The sequence below is a fragment of the Molossus molossus genome, unplaced genomic scaffold, assembly GCF_014108415.1.
Source record: "Molossus molossus isolate mMolMol1 unplaced genomic scaffold, mMolMol1.p scaffold_m16_p_10, whole genome shotgun sequence".
Taxonomy (NCBI): domain Eukaryota; kingdom Metazoa; phylum Chordata; class Mammalia; order Chiroptera; family Molossidae; genus Molossus; species Molossus molossus.
The window spans coordinates 99,912,598-99,925,658 of record NW_023425345.1 but is presented as its reverse complement, the minus strand read 5'-3'; the positions used below and the strand labels follow the sequence as shown (position 1 = coordinate 99,925,658).

Here is a 13,061-nt window from a genome sequence, read left to right as displayed (position 1 = left end):
AAGGCAGCAGCATATAAAATAAAGAGTGAAAACCCCTCAGTCCTACTGCTCAGAATTCACCGTTATTGAAAATTTGGTGCCTGTCTTTCAAATCTTTTTACATATTTACAATCATAGTACAGCTAACACTCTGTGTTATAAAAATGGGGTAGACATGCATGCTGTTCAACAATTCGCTGTGTTGTGTATCACGGACAGCTCTCCATGCCAGAGCACAGAGCTACCTCATTCTTTTCAAGGACTGCGTAGTACTTGGTAGTGTGGATGATCCATGATTTATTTACCCGTTGCCCAGTGTGCATTTAGGTTATTTACACTTCTTTATTATTGTCACAGTGCATCAAATATCTTTGAGCATACATTTTTCCACACTCATGCCAAGTGTTGCAAAGAAAGATATGTAGGAGCGGAATTGCCAAGTCAAGTCTATCAATATTTAAATGTTTGCTAGAAGTTGCCAAATTGCACTCCATGGGATGGAAACTATTGAAACTCTGATTAAATATGCATGTTTAATTTGTTTGTAAAGTACTATGTTCAGTGCAGACTTTGGCTGTAACATTTCCTGTCTCAGCTCCCAGGGGCCTTGGTGCCTTTTCATATTTGTTGATACCTGAGATCAGAGCAGGGGACGGGATGGGAGAGCGAGATGAGCCATGAGGACAGACTGGTACTCTGAAGGGTCGTGTGCCATCGGCGGTGTGCAGTGCTGGCCGGGACTTCAGGACCCACGTTCCAGCCTCTGTACACCCTAGGATGCCTGGGCAGGACCTGCCTTGAAAGAGTCCAGTGGAGGGGTAGGGAGGGCAGGAAGGGCATCAACTGAATGGCCACGTTGTGCAGGGAAGGGTGTGGCTCACCGCTGACATGTGTTTTCTAGTGGGGAGAGTAGACAGGAACCAAGCAGGTGAGTGTATACTTGGGGGTAATGACAAATGCTGTGAAGAACAACAAAGCAAGTAGAAAGGAGAGTGGCAGGTGGCGGGAGGACTGCTTCACCTAGAGGGTCAGCCACGGCGTCTCTGAAGGTTATTGTGTGTGCAGAGACCTGGATGCGTGGATGAGGGAACCATGCTCAAGGTCTGGAGGAAGCGTATTCTTCTTTTTCTTTTTTTACATTTATCTTCAGATAGGGAGGAAGAGAGAGAGAGAGACACCAGTGTCAGAGAGATACATCTAGTGGCTGCCACCCACACGATCCCAACCAGGGCTGGGGACAAACTGCAACCGAGGTACATGCCCTTAGCGGGAACCAAACCTGGGTCTCTCTGGTCTGCGGGCTGATGCTCTAACTGCTGAGCCAACTGGCCAGGGCAGCATACTCTTTTTTTTAATATCATTGATTTGAGAGAGAGCGAGAGAGAGAGAGAGAGAGAGAGAAACAATGACATGAGAGGGAAACAATCAGCTGCCTCCTCTACGCACCCCAGCTGGCATGCACCCTGACTGGGGGCTGAACCTGCGGCCTGGGTATGTGTGCAGACCGGGAATCGAAGCCACGGCCTTTCTGTGTGCGGGACTGCGCTCCAGCCAGCTGAGCCGCGCGGCCAGGCTGGGGGAACATGCTCTGTGCAGGAGGAACTCCAGCCAAGTGCCCGGAGGGGAGGAAGCGTGCATGTCTCAGCCCCAGCAAGGCGGGCGGGGGCCGAGCGCTGTGTGTGAGGGTTCTTCAGAGAAACACACCCAATAGGACATGTATGCATATATAGTACATTATATATATAAAGAACATGTATTCTTTACATTCTTTATATACTATATATTTATCAGATATTTATAATTATGGAGGCTGAGAAATCCCAAGGTCTCCAGTCAACAAGCTGGGAACCCAGGACAGCCAATGGTGTAAGTTCAAGTCTGAGGACAGAAGACTGATGTCCCCGCTTAACCCATGAAGCGGGCCAAGCTCCTTCCTTCTCGGCCTTTGTTCTGCTCAGGCCTGCAGCAGCTAGACGGGGCCCAGCCCGGTACGGAAGGAAATCGGCTTTCCCCGGTCTACCGTTCAGGGATGATCCCGTCCAGCGCCACGTGTACCCACAAGTGGTGGACCAGCCGTCTGAGCACCCCTTCACCCAGCCAGGTTGACCTATGAAATTAACCCTCACGTGTCTGTGAAGTGGCCAGGGGACCAGGTCGTCTGGGGCTGTGCTGTCACTGTGGTGGCCACCGGCCCCTGAGCACTTGAAAGGTGGCTGTGCCTCGTTGAAGTGATATCGAATGCATTGGCTCAAATAAAATGCACTGTTGCAATTAACTTCACTGTACTTTTTATGTTTTGTTTTGTTTTTTTGGTACGTGCCCCCTAGCGGAAACCGAACCCAGGACTCTCTGGTCCGCAGGCCGACGCTCCAACCACTGAGCCAAACCGGCCAGGGCTGTACTTTTTATGTTTTAAATGTTGTTACTAGAAAATGTAAAGTTGCCCAAGTGGCTCATACGGTATTCCCACTGGAGAGCGCTGGTCTCAGGGCCCGGGTGTGCTAAGGCATTTCCCTTAGAGTGTCTTGCAAGGTGGTGGAGGGTTTGAAACTGGGGAGGACTTGCTCCTCTTAGATTTTAAGTGGCTGAGCCGCCGTGGGGATGCGCTGCAGGGGCAGGCGGGGGAGCTGCAGAGCAGGCAGGAGGCTGCAGAAGAGGCGGGTGATGGTGACATGGGCTCCAGAGAGGCCGCCAAGGCAGGGGTGTGGTCAGACCGGGGACAGTCTCAGAGAGTCAGCAAGCTTTGCTGACGGGCTGAATGGGGGCAAGGAGCAAAGACACAGATCAAGGCCACTCCTGGTGTTTCTGACCTGAGCACAGCGAGTAAGTGGTAAGATGTGAAAGACTCTGGGTATGTTCACTAAATGCCTCAAAGCATATTGAGGGTGGGAAGAAAAAATGCGGGGGCGGCCCTGGCCAGTTTGGCTCAGTGGTTAGAGTGTCAGCCCAAGGACCAATGAGTCACGGGTTTGATTCCGGTCAAGGGCACGTACCTTAGTTGAGGTTCGTCCCTGGCCCTGGTCAGGGTCATGGGGGAAGCAAAGTCGATGTCTCTCTCACGTCGATGTCTCTCTCTCTCTCTCCCCACCCTCCCACTCTATCTGAAGATAAATGGAAAAATATTCTCAGGTTTGGATTATTTAAAAAAAATGTGGGGGTGGTGGGGGTGGGGGATGCAAAAGAGAAGTCAGGCCTTAGATAATTCAAATCAACAGTTTGTCCAAAGGCAGTGGAACAGGAGATGAAGACAGGTCTGTGCTGGAAATGCTGAGGCAGGTGGACCAGCATGGAGAGGGGCTGAGCAGATGCAGTGGCATGAGGGAGGCGGTGCCCAGTGAGGTCAAAGGAGAACAGGAGAGAAGGAGGTAGGATCGCCCTGGCTGGATTGGCTCAGCGGTTAGGGCATCAGCCCGCGGACCAGAGAGACCCGGGTTCAGTTCCCGCTAAGGGCACGTACCTCGGTTGCAGTTTGTCCCCGCCCCAGTTAGGGTTGTGTGGGTGGCAGCCATTTGATGTGTCTCTCTCATGTCGACGTTTCTCTCTCCCTCTTCCCCCCTCTCTCCCTCCCGCTCCATCTGAAGATAAATGCAAACAAAAATGTCCTCAGGTGAGGATAAAAAAAAAAAGGAGGAGGTAGGATCCAAATACCTGCCTCCCTCCCAAAACTCTGGAAATGATCCCTGCCCTCCACCCCACCCCGTCACACACACACACACACACACTCTCTCTCTCTTGCATGCGCACAGAGGTACAAATAACCTGTAATAGTGTTCTTAAAGCTGAACAGGGAAAGTTAACATATTTGAACACATTAAAACTGCATAAAACTATAGTATAGTGAAAGATACTATAAATAACTTTTAAAAAGTAAAAGTCTAGAAAACATAAGAAAAATGGGCAAAGGGTTTCATTAGGCAATTTTCAAATAAGAATATGCACATGGCCAATATGAAAAAACTCTAAGTACGTATCTGGCAAAAATTAAAATGACTGAGCCTCACTGTCAGTAGGGTGGGCATGCGGAGAGAGTTGCTCTCACACACTCTTGGTTGGGGTGCAAATTAGTAGTTCCTCTGGAGTTAACTGTGTCCAGGAATATTGCAAACGAGCAAAAGCATTTCTATGCATTTGTCCTGGAAAGATACTAGTACATATGAGCAAAGAAACAAGTAGGAGAATGTTTATTGTAGCACATTGAGCCATAGCCATTTTAATAGCCAAAACTTGCCAATAATCTAAACGCTCATCAATAAGAGATAGGTAATTGAATCATGGTACATCTTTGACCATTAATACATTGTGACTTTTTTAAAAGATCTACAAATGCATGATATGAAAAAAAGATCTTTAAAAAATGTGTGTAGGTAAAGAGAAATTGCAGTGTGCGGTTTCTTTAGTTAATTAATAACTATTTGTGTATTTTTTTTTTATATTTATATTTATAAATGCCTAGAGAAAGGTCTGGAAGAATCATCGCAGGATTGCCAGCAGCGGCTGCCTCTGGGGAAGGCGCGAGGGCGCAGGGTGGGGGGGAGTTGGAGGTTTGTGTTCTGCGTCTAAGGAGCCATCACCGAGGTTTGTCATTTGAAATGACATAAGACACTGTGCAGAAGTGGAGGCAGGTCTAGGTCCATCCAGGGGTGAATTATTTCTCTTATCTTCCTCCATTGTCCTTTGACTTTCTGATGCAGGTGACATGAAGGTGAGTGTCCCAGCACGCCAGGGAGAAATAGCCCCATGTGCCCCTGGACATAATTTGAGGAGCTGTTCATAGATGTCACCCCATGCTGCTGGGCCAGCTCTGGTCCCACTTGGCTCAGCTGCAGCCTAGAGCACAAAGACTTCTGTGGGAGCAGCTGCTTGGAAATTCACTAGAGGCGGACCACTGCCCCTGGCTCCGCCCTCCATGGTGCTGAAGTCAGAAGTTAATGTTCAGCGACCACTTCCTTCTTTCTCTTCTGAAAATTACTTTCTGCCAAAAGAAGCTGGCAGGTCATGTTGGTGGCCAAAGAAAGGACAATTTTAATTCCCAGATAGTTCCTCAGGGTCAGTGGGGTGCTGTGACCTCCAGAGATAGGGGCGTTTTTCACCAAACCAGAGACAGCTGTGTGCTTATTCCCCTGACCACTACCACTGAACCCCCTTTGCTGTGAACAAGTGTGTCATTTCTGAAGCGCAGGGGGTGGTGACCATAGCCACAAGTCATCCAAACACGACTGTTCCATTTGCCTTTTGCTAAACCTCCCTTTCCACAAACAGGTGGTGTTGCTCTTCCAAATGTAACTCGTTTGCTTTCTTTCTGTTTCTCTTTTTTAAACTATATAGGAACAAAGAAAGAACTACAGAAAGATCAAGAGGCTAATAAACCTGCTACTTCATCTCCAAAGAGAGTGGCAGCTTCGACCACCAAGCTTCATTCGCCAGGTATTTGGGAAATGTGATCTGTGTCGTTTGGGGAGAAACTTGAACTTGGAATGTATTTGTTCAAGTGTCACTAGTGGAGGCCATGCCAGCACGTGGGACATGCAGGACTGTCCGGGCCTGACACACGCATGCTGATGTGTTCCGACTCCAGACGAAATGAAGCAGCTGCTGGCATTGTTCTTACAGATCAAGGGTTATCATGCTCCGCTTCAGAGGTAGGCTCTTCTCTGTGTGGGAGTACCTGCTATCCGACAGCACGTAGAAATAATTTACTGTTGAAAAACAGACTTTGAAACTCTAACCTCAAGACATAATATTTTCTAAAAGGAAGAAAACCAGCAACCATGCATATCAAATACCTGTTATTTTGTCAATGAGGAAGCCGTTCCTTTATAGTCAGACATAAATCAGCTGCCTAATGTCACTTGAAAGTTGAAAATTATTTACTATGGAAATTCATATCCTAAGGCAATTACCCCTTTGTAGAATAGAATGCAATATAACCTCAGAACATTTTCTTCAAGCACAGAAACAGTGGCAGTATCAACAGCGCATGTCTGAGGTCCTGCTGTACGCCGGGCACTGTCCTGCGCTCGCTCTTTAACTGTAGTGATGTATTAATGCCCACAACAACCTATGAGGACGGCGCTGTCACTGCCCCTCCGTCTACATGTGATTTACATGTGAGGAAATCAAGGGACACATATTTTTATTCATTTGCCCAAAGACACATATTTTTATTCATTTGCCCAAATTAGTAGAGTCTTGGTTTGAACCCCAAACACTCGGAATCCCCAAACTGCATTCTTTTTCTACTGTTGTTAATCTTCACTGAGGATATTTTTTTCTTGATTTTTTTTTTTTTTTAGATAGAGTGGAGACATCGATGTGAGAGAGACACATCGATTGGTTGCTTCCTGCACAACCCCGACAGGGACTGGGGATCAAACTGCAACCCAGGTACGTGCCCTTGACTGGGAATCGAACCCATGAACTTTGTTCCCAGGCCAACGCTGTAACCCCTGAGCCAAACCAGCCAGGACCAGACTGCATTCTTAGTTGCTCCGCTATTAATGAGAAAACTTAGAGAATAGAAAACTTTTAAATATTTCTGGTTAATTTAAAATATATAGGGTGCGCTGGCTGGTGTGCTCCATGGCTAGAGCATCGGCCATGCACAGAAGCATCTTGAGTTTGCCGGTCAAGGGCAAGTACCTGGCTTGCAGATTCCATTCCCTGCGCCTTTTGGGGTGCGTGTGGGAGGCAACCAATCAATGTGTCTCTCTCACATCAATGTTTCTTTCCCTCTCTCTCTCTCTGTCCCTCTCTCCCTCCCTTTCACTCTCTCTAAAAATCAATGGAAAAAAATATCCTTGGGTAAGGATTAACAACAGAAAGAATGCACAGGGCCCTGGCCAGGTGGCTTTGTTGGTTGGAGTGCGGTCCCATACACCAAAGGGTTGTGGGTTTGATCCCTGGTTAGGGCGCGTTACTCTCTCAAATCAATGTCTCTTTCTCTCTCTCTGTTTCCTTTCTCTCTCCCTAAAAATTAATTAAAAAAACTGTCCTCAGGTAAAGAATTAAAAAAAAAAAATGTATAGGAAATAACCCAAAGCCACATCAGGAGAAAAAGCCAGGTGCCTCACAGGGTGGGACATCGGATGGAGGACCCGGCGTAAACCGGGGATTTCTGAAGGGCAGCACCCTCCTTGATGAGTGGGGGAGAAAGAGGAAATTCACCCTGAAGGAGGGCCTGGCCTGTTGCAGCTTTGGCTCTTGATGAGGTGGGGAGGGGAACCAGCCCTCCCTAAGGAATCCCTGCCCTACCGGATTTGAGAGGCAGATTCCGTGCTACCCCAATTTTCATGTGGTCTGAAAATTCCATGTAAAATTCTATAGGACTTGTGTCCACTTAGGAGAATAAAAATGAAATTACTACACACACAAAGAAATAAGCCACCATGCATAAGGTTGTTATATTCTAGGGAAAGGAAGTATTCTGTACTTCTAGACTTTAAGTTCAAATATATAGGGTGCCCCCAAAAAATCTATACATAATTTTGAATAATTATAAAGCCAATGTTGATTAGAATATATTTCATTTTCAAAATGTAATAGAATCTACAGACACCCTGTGCACATTTTTTGGGACACTTCCTAGGATAACCAATAAAATAGAGTATGTGGTTTTAAAACAAAAAAAGTGGGAAAAGTTGGAATGAGGGGTAAAAGCATTTCAATCAATGCAGATGAAGGCAAAACGCGAAAGAAAGAAAAAGCAGAGAAAATAGGGGGAAGAAGGAAGGGAGGGAGGGAGGGAGATGAGAGAAATCAAAAGAATAAAATAAGATATTAGAAATGAACTCCAAAATGTCATAATGAGTGTACATGAATGAAACTAGACCAAATCAAAGATTTCAATTACCAAATTGGATTTGTTTAATAGTCGGTAAGTATGTATGAAGTACACATTGCATGCAATAAAATCTGGCTTTAGATTGTTCACAAAGTACACACCTGAGCATAAGAATACTAAAAGGTGGAAAGGAAAGGGACTGAAATGTGTATACTAAGAAATACTAAACAGAAGCAAGTTTGTAGCGCTATAGTCTGAAACGTCTCTGATGTGGTATAAGTAGCAAATATTAAACTACACATGTAGAAAGTGTGCCGTGGACAGGGTTTGACATGGGTATGTACCTGTGAAGCCCTCACCGATGTCCTGAGCCCTTGGCAATCCTACCTGCCTGCTCTCTGTGCCCCACCCCAGTCCCCTGCCTGACACTATGGCTTAGTTCGAATTTTCTGAAGTTTTATAAAAAAGAGAATCACATGATATCTACTGTACCTTTATCCGGCCTCTTTTACTCAGCATGATGACTTTGAGATCCATTCCCTGGGGTTTTCCCGAGGATGTTCTCAAGGAGGCTGCTGTGCACACGTGTACAGGCGCCCCCCCCCCCCATTTCTCCCGGGCAGTACCTGGGAGCAGAATGCCTGAGTGACACAGTCGCTGTGTTTCACTTTCTTTAAAATGTTAAAGTTTTTCCAGCTGCTTACCAACGTGGTTGAACCATTTTATATTCTCACTAGTCGTGTATGAGGGATCCAAGTTCTTGCCAACACTTGGCAAGGTCAGTCTTTTCCATCATAGACGTTGTCGTTAAGCAGTGACACACTGGTGTATTGTTGTGGTTTTAATTTGCATTTCCTCAATAATTAGTGACGTGGGGGTGTTGATCATTTTTTTCTGTGTGTTTGGCATCTGTGTATACTCTTTGATAAAATATCAATTCAAACCTTTGCCATTTTATATGTGGGGTTTGTTTGTTTGTTTGTCTTATTATTGAATTTTAAGAGTTTTTATATGTTCTGGATTCCATTTTTTCAGCTATGTGATTTGCATTTTCCCCCACAATCTGTGGCTTGTTTTGCATTCTCCCAACAATACCTTTTAAAGAGTAGATGTTCTTAGTTTTCATGAAGTCTCATTCATAATTTTACTTTCTTTCACGGACCATGTTTTTGATGTTATCTAAACTGGAGGTCACAAGATTATCTCCTTAAAAAATGAGAGTTAAAGATTTGATATTTAAACTTATGATCTATTTGAGTTTATTTTTATTTATAGTGTGAGATATGACTTGAATTTCTTTGCAGAGGGATATTCAACTGATTTCTACTCATGATTCATGTTATTTTTCTCCTGTTTACACTGGGTTTGATCGGCTGACACCATTAGTTTGAAGTCTTTTTTCCTTTCTAATGTGTGCATTTAGTACAATAAATATCCTTTTATAGCAGAAATTCTCAACCTGTGGGTCGCGACCCCTTTGGCGGTCAAACGACCCTTTCACAGGGGTCGCCTCAGACCATAGGAAAACACATATTTCCAATGGCGATTCATAACAGAAGCAACAACAGTAATTTTTTGGTTGGGGGTCACCACAACAGAGGAACTGGATTAAAGGGTCACGGCACTAGGAAGGTTTAGAACCACTGCTCTATAGACTGCTTTAGCAATAATCTAAATTTTTGATCTTGGGTTTTTAGCTTCATTGAGTTTAAAATATTTCCAAATTTTCTTTTTTCATTTCTTCTTTTACCCAAGATTCTTTAGAGGTGTGTTGTTTAGTTTGCACATATTTGGAATTTTCTAGAAATCTGATTTTACTTCTAATTACGTTGTGGTTGGAAAACATACTTTGAATGACTTCAGTCCTTTTAAATTAATTAAGACATTTTATGACCAACAACAGAGTGTGTCTAGGTAAATATTTCATATGTAGTTAACAAGAATGTCTTCCTCTGTTCCTTGTGGCGGATTCACGTATACCCTCGTCAAGGTGGCTGATAGCACGGTTCAGTCTTCTATATCCTTGCTGATTTCTGTCCACATGTTCTATCAGGAACTGAGAAAAGGCTGTTGAGATCTCAGTATAACTGTGGACTCATCTGTTTCTTCTTCCAGTCGGTAATGTTTGCTTCGTGTATTTTGAAACTCTACTAGGCTCATCAACATTTAAGATTGTCTGTCATTTTGATGCTTTTCCACCTTAGCATTGTGAAGTGACCCTCTTTATCCCTGGTAACATTCCCTAAAATCCACTTTCCTCCGCATTCACAGTGCCACCCAGCTTTCTATCCGTTTCAGCGTGGAGACCACTTACTCCTCCTCCTTTTCCTCTGTGTGTCTCTTTATATTTAGGTAGGCTTCTCCCTGGCAGCATATAATGGGCCCTGGCATGCTTATTGCATATGAAATGTCTGCCTTTGATGTGCACATAATGTTATTGATTTGATGGGGATTAAGTCTACCATCTTGCTATTCTTTTCTGTTCCTCCCACATGTTCGTTTTTCTTTTCCCCTTATTTTCCTGCCGTAAGTATTGTTTATAGTTTCATTGGCCCCCTTTGTTGGTGTATGGCCTGTCTGTACCTCGTTGCTTTAAGGTTTCAGGCTGTGTCCTTAGCTGGTCACATCCTGGCTTCCAGGAGGGTCCACTTCACGTGGCGCAGGCGCCTCAGAGCAGAGCCTCCGCCCCTCCCCCGTTCGTGCCGTGCTGGGCATCCTGCTGTGTGCGGATTGCAACCCCCCACCCCCACCCGCACTGCTGCTGCTGCTGGTCAGCGCTCAGTCTTCTCGAAAGATTCAAATAAGAAAAAATGTATTTTACAGAAAAAGACAAATACAGTGTAATTTCGCTTCTTTATGGAATCCAGAAAACAAAATAGACAAAACCAAACCCAGATTCACTGGGACAGAAAACAGATTGGTTGTTAGATAAGGGGGGTTGGGAGGTGAAATGGGTGGAGAGGATCAAGAGCTAATAAAGTCCAGTTGTAAACGAGTCATGGGGTGTAACGTACAGCATGGGGAAGACAGCGAACAATATTTTATTAACTCTCTACAATGATAGATGGTAACTAGACTATTGTGGTGATCATTTCGCCAAATATACAGAGGTAAATCACTATGTTGTACACATGAAATTAATATAATGTTCTATATCACTTATACTTCAATCAAAAAAGAAAAAAATCTCTCATTTAGTTCTCATTCCTCATGCTCTTCCTTTCTTCATGCAGATCCAGATTCCCATCTGATACCATTGTTCTTCTGCCCGAAGGATTTCCTCTAACACCCCTTGTAGTGGATGCTTTCTGGTGATGAAATCTTTCCGTTTTTGTTTGCCTTCATTTCTGATAGATCCATTTACTTTGTCCAGAATCCAGTTGTGCATTTTTTCTTTACCCATTTAAAGATGTTGTTCCACTGTTTTCTGGTTTGAATGGTTCCAACAAAAACTCACCTGATGTCCATACCTATGTTCCTCGGTCTGTCATCTGTCTTTCCGTAATCCGGCTGCCCCACCGCTGGTTTGTACAACTGGCTACGCTGCACCTTGGTGCTGGTTCCTTATGCTTTTGGAGTTTGAGGTTTGTTCAGATTCTTGAATCTGTGGGTATATGGTTTTTATCAAATTTGAAAAGTTTTTCAAAACATTTTAGTCCTAACCCCTCCTCTTCAGTGACTCCAATTATACATTTAAACAATTTAAATAAGATTGACAGAATTGGGCCACGTGAGCGTGTCTCACAGCTCCTGTCCAAACGGTACTCTGTGCATCTCTTTGAATCTTTTTCCTTGTGTGTTTCATTTGAGATAGTTTCTTTTTCTGCATATTCACTAATCTTTAACTTTCTCTTTTCTTTTTAAAAAATACCCATATGTTAGTTCTCTAAGTCACAGTTCCATCGGTCAGACGTCCAACGTGGCTTAACTGGGTCTCTGTTCGGTTTCACAAGGTTGAAATCTCAGTGTCAGGTTGGCTGAGTTCTTGACTGGAGGTTCGAGACAAAAAAACCCCGCTTTTAAGCACATTTGGGTTGTTGGTAGAACTAGTCCATTGTAACTGTGGGACTGACGTCTGTCCTGAGGTCGCCTTGCCGGCTGTCAGTGACCACCTTCAGCTCCTAGGGCCACGAATATTACTTCCCATATGGCCTCCTCCATCTTCAAAGTAGTGATAGTGATTGACTCCTCCTCAGGCCTCAGATCTCTGACGTCCCACTCCATGACTAGCTGGAGAAAACGTGTTTTTAGCAGGATCAGCTGATTAGGTCAGGCTCCCCGAGGATAATCTCCCTCTTGGTATATAGTCACGGGCTAGATAACAGCCTTTCAGTCAGTGACGGACCACATACATGATGGTGGTTCCACACAATCATAATGGAGCTGAAAAATGCCCGTCCCCCGGTGACTTCTTAGCTGTCGTAACATCATAGCACAGTGCATTACTGACGTGTTCATGATGCTGCTGGTATAAACAGACCTCTGGTGCTGCCAGTTGTAAAAGTATTGCATACCGTATTTCTACATTGTATACCTTGCCATGTTTAGATATATTTGGATGCACAGACACTTACCTTGGGTTACAATCACCTCCAGTATTAAGTACAACAACGTGTTGTAGGGGTTTGTAGCTCAGAAGCAAGAGGTGTTACCATACAGCCCAGGTGTATAGTAGGCTATTCCTTCTAGGTTTGTGTATGATGGATGCACTCTGTGGTGTTCACACAACAAGAATATCACCAAATAAAAATCACGTTTCTCAGAATATATTCCCAGTGTTAAATGATGCGTGGTTGTGTAATGTAACACAATCATGTCACTGTATCTTGTCATAGTCACAGATGGCACTCATAGTCAAGGACGCGGTGCAGGGATCTCAGCTCTGGCCGCTGTAACAAATACCACAGTGCTGTGTTTAAACAACAGGAAGTCACTTCTCATCGTTCTGGGGCTGGGAAGTCCAAGATCAGGTGGAACTGGTGGGTTCCTGGTGAGAGTCTCCTCCTGGTGCAGACGGATGCCTGTTGGCTGTGTCCTCACGTGAGAGAGACCATCTCTCGTGTCTTTTCTGATAAGGGCATGGAGCCCATTCCTGAAGCCTCCACCCCCATTACCTCATTCTTCCCAAAGGCCCCAACTCCAGCCACCATCACACTGGGGATCAGGGGTATAACATATGAATTGGGGGGCACGAACATTCAGTTCACAGCAGCAGGATACACACACGAGGCGGCAGAAATACTGGAGACCAGGTCACCACAGGTGAATGTCAAGCTAGCCCTGGCAAAAGAAAGCCCGAAAT

General features: G+C 44.8%; 1 protein-coding gene across 3 annotated transcripts in view; it reads left to right on the top strand.

Annotated features, from left to right (window-relative positions):
- MTUS2 (microtubule associated scaffold protein 2) overlaps window positions 1-13,061 on the top strand; it is a 389,435-nt gene that overhangs the window by 243,237 nt on the left and 133,137 nt on the right. For all 3 annotated transcript variants that reach the window (XM_036252380.1, XM_036252379.1, XM_036252378.1), the window contains one exon: window positions 5,305-5,403. In XM_036252380.1, the coding sequence (XP_036108273.1) occupies window positions 5,305-5,403 (99 nt within the window). The remainder of the gene's footprint in view (window positions 1-5,304; window positions 5,404-13,061) is intronic.